We start from the raw sequence: 11,614 nt of genomic DNA, 5'->3' as shown, positions 1-11,614 counted from the left end.
GGGGGAGTTGCAGCTATTTGAAGTCATTTTGCATCTCTTTGTCGGCAGTTTTGGTCTCTTTGTTGTCATTTTTCAACTCTGATTGTTTTGCATCAATTTTTTGTCATTTTGAGTCGTTTTGCAGTCGTCTTGTATCTCTATGATTGTTTTGCATCTATTTTCAAAATGTGGATCTTTTTGAGGTCATTTTGGGTCATCTGTGGTCGTCATGTGTTCTTGTTTTTTAAGGAACATTTCGTGCGCCAGAACCCCTGACAAGGACCTGAAAATAAAACCTGACCACCCGCCAGATGCAGGTGAATTTAACACGATCAATCTACTGTACCTGCCACATTGGCACGTAGCCAATGAGAAATGAATGACTCATTAGGTTTTTGTTGCAACTGTTCGAAGAAGTCCGTCATTTCATTGGTTTTTAGCTACAAACGTGGCGCCATATTACTGGGGTGACGAGGCCATCTGAACCAACAAAAACTATGAGTCAAAGAAAAGTAAAAGAAGACGTTTTAACACAAAGTGGACAATCTGTGACAACGGCGAAGTTGGTGGGGGGGGGGGGGGGGGGGGGGGGGGGGGGGGGGGGGGCGATTTATGACAGCAGTACAGAACAAATGTACTGCAGTCAGACTGTGGTGTGTATGGCTCAGAGAAAGCAAAGTCAAACCTTTTTATAATTGGGACTAAAAACCTTAAATTAGAAGCAATTAAGGACCACGAGTCAGAAAACCACCTACGCACGATCAGCTGTAAACTCATGTTTCTGCTGAACAGGAACCTGCTAAAAAACCAGGTGTTGAACTGAGTCAGGCCCGTTTGCATTGTAATGTAATGTTACTTTTTGACTTTCCTGTATATTAAATATGAATGAATGAATTAATGAATGAGTGACTATCAACGACTGCGCGGCCAGAGGAGACCGCTTCGGTCAAGGCGCTGACGTCCATGAAAGCAACGCAATTGAACGTTTTTCATCGAAAAAGTCACTTAAAAAGCCCTGGGGCCAGATTAAAATACCACTAAACCAATGCCAGACAGCACACTTACCAAAGGAAGCTCCCCTTGGGGGTAAAATCTGTGATCTTGGGGTTTTCGGAGTACTGGAACGCTGCTGGGATGTCCTTGGTGGTGTTTTTACCGTATTTCACCGTCACCGTTAGCGGGTCCGAGGGCACTCGGTACTTCCCAGTCTTACAGGTGATCTCGGAGTCAAACTTTAGGCTGAAGACGAGAGAGGAAGAGACTGTTAATGGCCAAGTGTCTCTTCAGGAACCACCGGTGAACACATGAGGCTGCTACTTACACTTCACAGGGAACCCCCCCGACGCTGACGGACACGTCCTCTTTGGTCGCCGTGTTCAGATCTTCTCCCGTGATGGTGATCACGGTTCCCCCGGCAGCCGGACCCTTCGCTGGGTGGACGGAGACCGGTTTGGGGTCCTGGACACAGAGCGGGATAAATCAGCTGTTGGTTCTGAGACAAGTTATTCTTAAGTTAATTCCAGAAAATATGAGATAACATTGAATATCGCAAAAAATGACATTGCTTGCTATTGATGAACACATGTTAGTGTTCACAGTTCTGCTGCTTTCAGTATACTGCTAAAATTACTTGTTGAATTTAAAACAAATGAAATCATTTTCAACATTTCTTTAATTGAACATATTGAACATCGCATTGAACATAAAATGCAGCACAAAAAAATGACAGTTACATTTTAAAGTGCAGTTTCCTGCTAATATTTTCTTTCCAAAGACACCAAAAATCTCTGAGTGTCTTCTGCGATATGTCGCACCCTTTCGCAATGTGTGTATATTGCAACAATAAAAGAAAATATTTACATATACAGACATACACAGACAAACTGACTAAAAGATTTAAAGCTATAAATATAGCTATATGGGGGTTTCTGTCTCCACCATGAACAATTTTAGGTAATTACAACAACACCGTTGGCCCAAAAAACAAAACCTCCGTGATCGTGATAGGTGTAAGCCGAGCCCTGGGTTTCCTGCTCTGCCTTTGAGAAAATGACAGCTAGGATGGGCCGATCTGGAATCTTGCTCCTTATGAGGTCATAAGGGGAAAGGTTTCCTCCCCTTTCTCTGCTTTGCCCGCCCAGAGAATTTGCCCCCCCCCACATGAGAGAGAGACATCATGGCTACACCCCCCTAAAGTACTAACTCCACACTGTAAAAATACTTTGTTACAAGTAAAAGCTCTGCGCAGTCACGGAAGGCTTGTATCATGTGGACGCGCCAACAGTTTTGTTTTCATTACGTAGAATTCCTCATGGGGGTGACAGAAACTTCGCAATACAGCCTTAAGTGCAGTACTAAGTAAAAGTACTTAAGTACATTGTGTACATTGTACATGTGTCTGCTAGGGCACCAGTAACTGGTCAGACACTTCCACATAATGTTTAATACTCAGTTCACTTTGAGTTATTCTCTACAATCTTTACTTTATAAGGACTTCCAATTAGTTTCTATACCGTCTATTTCAGTCTGTGTTGTTGCTCAAGAGCCCCCACCCCCCCCCTTTCAGGCCCTTTGGCATGAAAATCACATTTCAGGAACAAAAACAACAATCTGTCAAACCAAAAAGGCAAAGACACACAAATCCACCTGAAACTCTTACTGAGCTGAGTTCTTCAGTATGAATCCAAACCAAAGTATATTTTAAGCTAAATAGCTCCCATGGTGTTTATTTAGGTAGCGGATCAACGGGTGTGCCCGAGGAGTATTGATAAAGGCGGCTCGGGTACGCCTGCTGGGTGGCGGGGGGGGGGGCTTCCTGTTTGTTCCGGAAGGTTTTGTGCAGCGCTTGACAGCGTGACAAACCAAACAACAACGCGTGTTAATTCTGGGCTACACACCGAAGGATAAAGCAGCCTCGCAAACGTAAGAAGTCGATCTGTCTGGAGGATTAAGACAAAGCAGTGAAGCGCGAGTGAGTGAGAGAAGTCTTCTGTGCTTGTTTTGAAGCGGGATGAGAGAAGTAAAGGTGTGAATTTGATCCAACGTGAAGTAGTACAACGTTGTTTTTAAATCAGCGCGGCACAGGAGTGTGTCGTGCAGCTGCTGAGACAGACTTAAGCATCTGGTTTGTGGCGTTTCGGATTTGTTCTTTTTACCGTTCTGGCAGACGGAGACGCAAAACACAAGAATAAACATCCCTGAAGAGAGAGAAACTCAAACAGCAGCTCTCTGCCTGGCTGGAGGTTAGACACAAACACTGCAGACGCACAGGAGGGGGGGCAGGTACCGGAGTACATTTGGTAAAGAAAACAAATTCACACCTGCAGACATGCAAAAACACAAAGATGGATTTGATGATATAAGAAAGGAAGAGGGGGAAGAAGGCTCCTTTCTAAGGCTGCATGATTCGAGTAAAATACTTTACTATTTGCAATTGATTTGACTGATATTGCGATATGATTCACAATATTGGAGGATATGATCCTTTTTGCAAAATTATTCACACTTTCATTCAGTGCAACAGTGTAGTGATGGAGAGAGAGCGAGGGCAGCACTCCTCCTCCTTTGGGTGGACGCCGTGGCAAACGAGGAGAAGCAGGTAGAGTTAGGGGACCGGATTTTTCAGACAAACCCAGGGGACATTGTCAGCTCAGAAGAGTATATTCCTCCTAAACACGTCATGTTTTTATTTTTGTAAAACTTAAAACGGGGACCCTAGACCAGGAGCTGTTCTTGTTAGGGGCGGATGTGTTAAACGAGATCGCTGCAGTCGGCAGCAGAGAAACAAGCTACAGTAGAAGTTAGTGGAATAAGTGTCCTGCTACGTCGTGATATGACCTGCAGTGCCCCGCTACGTCGTGATATGCCCTGCAGTGCCCCGCTACGTCGTGATATGCCCTGCAGGGCCCTGCTACACCCTGCAGTGCCCTGCAGGGCCCTGCTACACCCTGCTATGCCCTGCAGACCCCTGCTACACCCTGCTATGCCCTGCAGGGCCCTGCTACACCCTGCTATGCCCTGCAGGGCCCTGCTACACCCTGCTATGCCCTGCAGGGCCCTGCTACACCCTGCTATGCCCTGCCTTGCCCTGAACTACTACAACTACTATTTCTCTTCATAGTCATAGTTCTTGCCACAGTTCATCGTACCCACAACCGGCCCCGTCAGACACCACCTACCAAGAGCCTGGGTCTGTCTGAGATTTTACCCTAAAAGGGAGCTTTTTCTTGCCACTGTTGCACTAAATGTGGTTAGTTCCCCTTTTTTAGATGTCTATCTATCTATCTATCTATCTATCTATCTATCTATCTATCTATCCATCTATCTAAACACATCTATCTAAATTCTCACTCTTGGGGGAATTGTTTGGAGATCGGTAATGTGTCTTGAGATAAATAAATACTATAAATATAACTGAGTTTGATTGAGTGACTGTTTCAGATCAGCCTTGAGGCGGCAAACTAGCCGCGGTGTCGCTTTAAAAGACCTTAAATTGGAACCAAGTCAGGAAATGTTTTACAAAACAATGTTTTTGTCCTTCAGACTAATTTAAATAAGTTATTAAATGGGATAACACGCCTGTTTCTGTAGCGTCGGTTCAGTAATTCTGTTTTGACAGAAAAGAAATAAAAAACAATCTCAGGGGGGAAGTTTATCGGGGGAGAGTTTCCCGAAAGAGACGAGCTGCTGCTGGAGAAAATCTGTCATTTGGGTCTCAGCAGTTTGCTTTAATTGGCTTTTTGTCAGCTGGACATTAAAAAACAAGGAATATGAAAGTGAACAACAACGTGTAAATTAAACAACGGAGCGTAATTAGAGAAACAAAAGGAGAACAGCAGGGGAAATCCATTTATTTTGATCAGACTTGTTCCTGTTTTGGCGGGTACACCGGCAGGAAGTCAGAGATGGTTTTGTGCATCGGTGAATTTCCTTGTGAGGGATTTTTTTTACGCATCGCTGCGTCTTTAGGGAGCGAGATTTCTCCGCACCACACCAGAGGAAGACTGCGTCTTTGACTTTGTGACAAAACTTTCAATGTTTCAGGGACATGTAAGAAGTTCTTATGTGGATCGGGGTGAACTCGTGTGTTGCAGCAGACAGTGCTAGCTGCTAACTGCTAATGGCGCTAGCTTCTATCTAGCAGTACTGAGCATGTGCTCCCAGCAAAGATAGGACAGAAGTGCGATGCCTCACTCTGGAGCTAAAACAGAGATCTTAACACACAGGATCTGCAGCAATGTGCGGTACAACAAAAATATGGTGTTTTTTGAAAATGAAACCACATAAGCCTGTTCTGGTCCAACCCCAGAATACAATACCTGAAAATTAGCATAATTGGGGTACATTACAGTAGCTGTGTCACACGCTGTTCTGTATTGCCTCAGAAAGTTTAGAGTGTGCAGGTTTCAGGAGGCCAGATTCTACAATATTTATAAGCTTCCTGCAGCTGAACCATGTTTTAGGTTTGGGTACCGGACCCGGTACCTTTACTGGTACAATCCCGGAAATGAAACATCGTCGATATGTAGACTAGTTAGGAATCAACAAAGTCTCAAGACATTTGGCAGCTTCATTAGTAGTGAACAGTGTTTGGGTTCAGACCTACCCGATAGGTGAAAAAGACCTGAGACCTCCCTGTTCTTCCTCCCTCTACTTCTATGTCCACCGCTCCGCTGTAGGAGATTTCGGGGGGGAGGTCGGACGGTGGGATCCTCCTCGCTGGGCCGATCTCACACACCACACTGTGGACAGAAAGAGAGGTTAAATAACAACAAGGACTGCCAGCTCCGGGTGCAGCTGACAGTGGTTGAATGAAACAGAGTAGGCCTGCTATGAGTACAAAGTCCAGGTAATATACTCAAGTATTCCCATGTTCTCTTACGTGGTACTTCTCCACATCTCCAGATGTGGAGATGTTGAATGTTGGTGAAAACACTGATGGTTAAAGTGTTCCTTTATGTGTTGAGAAAATTCTCTTAAGCTAAATAAAGTCTCTAAAAAGCTGTGATCAGCAGAAAAATGCATCATCACAAAGCTGAAAACAGGGCTGTTTTTTACTGACACCATGAACAGTTTTTAATCTTTTTAGAGATCTGTGGTTTTCACAGGACAGCGACGCTACAAACATATGATGATCTTATAGAACGGGATAGATTAAACTACCCCAACAGTATGTAAAGGGGTTAAAATGAGCACATATGCAGCAGGAAAATGCATTCATGCAGCAGGAACATCAACCCAGACACATGAGATATTCAGTGGCTCCGTTGGACTACCTGGTGGAGACGGAGTATCTGTCCCCCTGGTGGACACAGTTCACCCCGGCCACTGTGATCTGCTTGATGTCTTCCTTCTTTACTCCCATGTTGGAGCCTTTGATGGTCACGGAGATCCGACCGTTCAGAGGGCCGAAGCGAGGGATGATCTGCAGAAAGAAGAGGAAAGACAGTGAGATTCTCTCTTTAGCACTTAGCTTGGGGCAGCATCAATTCATATTAATTTTGCATGTATTTTTAGACGTTTTATGTTTCTCTGTGGTCGTTTTGCATTTCTTTGCAGACGTTTTGGACACTTTTTTGTTGTTGTTTTGCATCCATTTTTAGATGTTTTAGATATTTTATATGCTGTACTTTACGCAACCAAAAACGACACAGGCATGGCTGCTTCATTCTCCTCAGCTCCAGCTAGTTGTCAAAAATTGTCATAATTTTTTTAATAGCCTTCTTCTGATCGTAACAGTACTCACGGGTAACTTGAAGTCTTCTTTGATTTTCATTGGTTGAGCCTTTACCAATTTGACTATTCGTCCATCTATTCCAATGGTGATTAACCGTTCTTTTCCCACGTCGTTCAGGCTTCGGACGCCATTTCAAGGCATTTAAAATCATTTGGGCTGATCAACCTATAATCTTCTGCACTTCTTTTTATATATTTTCCCCACTCCAATCAACTTTTTAATTAAAGTCCACTGTTCCTTAGAGCAATGTCTGGAAGGACCCATTGTGCTGAGTATTTCAGTGTGAAATGCACTATAACCAGCATGCAACGTTTGCTTCCTTCCTTCCTTAAATATGGGCCATAACTGACACCTGTTTCTTCACAGAATCAATCACTTCACCAACTGAACACAACACTTATTATTTTGAACACGCTCCTTTTCAATTACAGATTCAATTACACACATGAGCAGCATGCATGTCATGACTGTTGGTTTTCTATGACTCTACAACACTTGTAAATTATTTGCCATGTAGAAATGTCACTTCTACCAAAAAATATGATTTATGAGGTTAGTGATGTTGTTATTTGTAACACAGCTGTATCTAAGGTTTTTTATCTTCTTGTTAAAAGCATTCCACAAAAAGCTCAAAATGTTGATGTGGGAATAATACTAATAAAATCTCAAGAGGCAGTTGATTGAGAAATTGTCTGTTTGTGAAAAGCTTTATAAAGTCTGAAAATGTAGATTATGATTACGATTAGATTAGGATTGTATTCATCCCTGGAGTACGACTCTTCTTCTGCGTCTTCACACAGACACAAACACGTCTGTTTCATGAAGCTGTCAATCATCCTAAATGTCTAGTGGACCAATAACCAAACATGTAATCCCCGCTAACTTGTGTTTCCATTTTTTTTGATAATGAATTGTTTTTTCTTCTTTTCTTTTTGTTTCTTCTTGTATTTATATACTAAATGCTACTATACCATGTCTTCTTTTACTGTAACTCCAACCTGCCTATTGGACTGTAGATGGAAATTAGCTCTCAATCTGGCTCATTTACGTGTACTGTTGTGCATGTTCATCAATGTGCATTGTCCTGAATTAATAAAATAAATAAATGAATAAATAAAAAGTAAATCAGATTGTGTGGTCGGATCTACTTGTACTGTTTAATAGTTAATCAAGACCTTTTCATGGACCAAAACGTTGGTTAATGGTTGATACCGATCCGACGGTGGTGCTTCAAAGTCACCAAACTATCAAGATTCATCCTCTGAGGATCAAGAATATCTAAAGAAATAAAGCTGGACCAGTGCTTTCATCTCCTGGGGACAATGAGTATCGCTCAGCAGTTATAAATGCAGCTGTGACTGCAGACCCAACCCCCCACAGGAAGTTATTGTCTTCTGTTTGTTTGATTCCATTCACTGGCCGACACATGTAAAATCCTCCTCGTCCTCAGTCATCCATGTGATTGCTTCTTTGTTGTTTTTCTTCTGAGACTGCAGCACACATCAGACAGTTCCTCTACGGTTATCCCTTTGAAATCACAGCATGTAGTTTGCCACAGTACTTTTTTTTGCCTACAGAAGATATTTTAGATGGGATTTATGTCCAAAAGGTGTTTGTTGTTTTATAACAACAAGGGGAAATCCTAGATCTCTTAAAAAGGTGCCTGCTACGACAAGTCTCAGCTCATGCTGATGTATTCCAGCCTAACCAGCAGGTGGGTTGTGTGTGTGTGTGTGTGTGTGTGTGTGTGAGAGAGTGTGTGTGTGTGTGAGTGTGTGTATGTGCTATTCATTGAGGTATTTATTCAGGAAAACAGAGGCTGAGAGCTTCAGGCGGACGTTACAGGCCACACACGCTGGAGGAGACGTTTTCTTGTTTTCCCACGACACATTTTTTCTGCAGACGCTAAATTCCACAGAATTCTCTCTCCGATTTTCATCAGATTTGAAAACAACAATCAGTAACAGAACATGCACACATCCCCACAACAAGCAGACAAAACAGCCGGCTAAATCCCACAGAATTGGGCTGATTTGGGCGCACATGGAGATCCCTGCCCTGTACACATAGAAGCTCACAGAGTGTTTGGTTGTGATCGATAAGAGTTTGTTTTGTTGTGTGTTTTTTTTTCCGACTCACGTCTGTGATCTCCGGGTTGGGGCACTGTGGCTGCGGCTGGGATGACGGGCAGAGATCCCGGTAAACACAGGTGTGTGTGGCTGCACACCAGGCACACTGGTACTTGTCTTCTGCGTGTTTACACAGACTGCAGTCCTCCCGTCCCACGGAGCAGTTATACAGCACCACTGTCCAGGAGAAGGAGTGGAAATGGGAAATAAGAGAGAAAGTCAAACGGCGTCAAAACTGGGCTTTGACACCTCATCTTGATTTGTGTGTGTGTCTCTGCACAAATGTGTGTGTGTCTGCACAAGTGTGTGTGTGTGTGTGTGTACCAACAACTGTAGATGTGGTGTGTGTGTTTTGTAAAAGTGACACACCAACCTGTCAGAGTGCTGTCAATCTTCCTCTCAGTGATTTTGTCTTTAATATGGAACGATATGCTCACCTCCTGCTGCTTCTCATAGGCAAACTGCACACACACACACACACACACACACACACACACACACACACACACACACACACACACACACACACACACACACACACACACACACACACACACACACACACACACACACACACACACACACACACAGAGATTAGGTTTTCTACAGGGTGTTTGTGGGTGATGAAAGAGAGTGAGGAAACACACTCTGGCAGTCTCAGACTCAGTGTGAGGTGAGGATCATTGGAAGCTAGAGACTCAGGGAAAACAATGACATTGCTTTGTGGACAATCTTAAACACACAATATGTAATGCTCCGCCCACTATGGGTCTCTCAATCAAAACAATAAAATAAAAATGGCGTCACGGCAGTCCTCTTCTCCCGGTTAGGCTTCCTTCAGCGTTCATTGTTCACAGGGAATTAAAACACTGAATAAAAGCAGCTTCACGTTAAAAGTCGGTGTTTGGGCTCGTCACGCTGTCGGTAATGCCGTCTCCGATTTACTCCAATCTAAAAGCTTTAAAGCTATTAGAATCAAAAATGACAAAATGAACCCCACAACACAACACTGACTTCTTTTCTGAAGTTTAATCTACTCACAAATTAGCGGCTAATGATTCCCTAATTCTTCTAATCGTCATTAATGATACACTCTCTGATTTGGTTATGAACGCCTGGTAGTTTTCAAAACCGAGCTTCCAAACCCGAACAAAGAGCTCGGAGGGTTAACATCGAGCTGCTAATGGACACAATAAAAGACTCACTGTGTTTCCTTAAGTAGACTTAATGGCTTTAATCTAGGTGCAGACGGAGAAAAACAACTAAAATGCAGCTGTACAGACACACCGCGGTAGATTGGGTTATTTTAAATGCTTTCCTGATTTTAGATGACAGTTCTTTATATCCGGCTTATAATTACACGACCCCAATGTTGATGGGCTTTTGTTATTTTAGCTTTAATTTCGTATCAGAGAGAAGAGATGCTTCTCAGCTTTATAGCCTGTTGTGACCTGTTGTGTTTTGGGAAAGGGTTCTGTTCAGTGTAATAAAAAAAGGGCCTGAATTTTATTATTTTTATAATTGAAATAGCATTCCCAAAGCGGCCAGTGGACAAATTGTTCCCTCGGTGCCCAGCAGGAAAACTGTAACGTCTTAGACAATTTAACTACTGTCTGGGAGAAATAGATGAACACATACGTTAGAGTATTATGCGTTTAGTGTGTTTTCTGCTGTCCCCAACTCCCACCGAGCAGGGACTTTTGTCTTGTCTCTGAGGAAGCCATCAGTGAGACATTTGAAAGGAAAAGCTTGCGATGTGGACCGGGACTGGAGGGTGAACGTGCGTCCGGTGGAAGTGGGCTCTAGGGGCTTTGTAGCTTGTTCCACCACCATGCTACTTAAGGAGGTTGGAATCAGAGGACAGGCTCAGCAGAAGACCACCTGAGACCTTGCATCTGCAAAGAAGCAGTCATTGGCTGTGGCTGAAAGGATGGAGACCGTATGGGCTGCCAAGGGACCTCATGGAGCCTCCGGTGCGACACCCACCCGGGTCCCATCAGCCTGCGGTGGGCGAGCCTCAGGTGAGGCTGAGGGTTCAAAACACGCATTTGTTCAACTGCACTTCCTTTCCAACAACAGGACGCAACAGGAGACGGACACCGCTGAGCTGGCCTGGCCCGGGGCACGCCAGCCTTCTTTGAGAATTATTTATCAATCTTTTTCCCTTTGTAGAATTTCAGTTTTTTACTCCAAAGATACTTAAGTCCTAATTATACCGTAAAATCTATTCCTGTGCTGAATTTGTGATTATTTGGCTAAAGAGTTCTCTTTCTTTTCTATTTCTTTCTATCTACCTTGCTGAAACAACCACGAAGCTTCATGCTAATGGTTGTGTAATGATGTCACAAATATGCAAATGAGCGTATCAAGGAAAAATGATATGTTTACGGCGTTTCCATTCGTTACAACACGACACTGTTTTTCGTGTGTCGCTCTATGCTCATGCTGACCTTGTAGCCGGGGAATTTGAACTTTGACCCCTGCTCCTTAGTGACCATGGCCTCCGTGTCCTTCATCAGCTCGGTCCCGATGGAGAAGCTCTGTCCCTGGAGACAGACAGGGACCTTATTCACAACCACGAAATACAGTAGATGATAAGAATGAGAATCATAACAATGTCTTTCTGAAACGTAACAGGTGCAATAATATCATCTGTAGTCACAAACCGGGTTTTTTTAAGGTGCTCTTGGACTATTTTGTTGCCGTTTCAAGTTTGTTTTTTCCTTTAAAAAAAAGAAAATACATGCAGACATGTGCCGGGACCCATATA

At 43.4% G+C, this 11,614-nt stretch overlaps 1 protein-coding gene across 1 annotated transcript in view; it reads right to left on the bottom strand.

The window, feature by feature from the left end:
• LOC117939065 (plexin-B2-like) overlaps positions 1-11,614 on the bottom strand; it is a 97,093-nt gene that overhangs the window by 25,616 nt on the left and 59,863 nt on the right. Inside the window, exons 13-19 of the mRNA XM_034864109.1 lie at positions 11,295-11,390; positions 9,218-9,305; positions 8,855-9,021; positions 6,255-6,403; positions 5,585-5,720; positions 1,301-1,437; positions 1,045-1,218 (exon numbers count right to left, since the gene is read on the bottom strand). Coding sequence (XP_034720000.1) covers positions 1,045-1,218; positions 1,301-1,437; positions 5,585-5,720; positions 6,255-6,403; positions 8,855-9,021; positions 9,218-9,305; positions 11,295-11,390 — 947 coding nt within the window. The remainder of the gene's footprint in view (positions 1-1,044; positions 1,219-1,300; positions 1,438-5,584; positions 5,721-6,254; positions 6,404-8,854; positions 9,022-9,217; positions 9,306-11,294; positions 11,391-11,614) is intronic.

This window comes from Etheostoma cragini, chromosome 23 (assembly GCF_013103735.1).
Source record: "Etheostoma cragini isolate CJK2018 chromosome 23, CSU_Ecrag_1.0, whole genome shotgun sequence".
Classification (NCBI taxonomy): Eukaryota; Metazoa; Chordata; class Actinopteri; order Perciformes; family Percidae; genus Etheostoma; species Etheostoma cragini.
The sequence above is the reverse complement of the archived record's forward strand: the minus strand, read 5'-3'. Positions and strand labels throughout refer to the sequence as shown.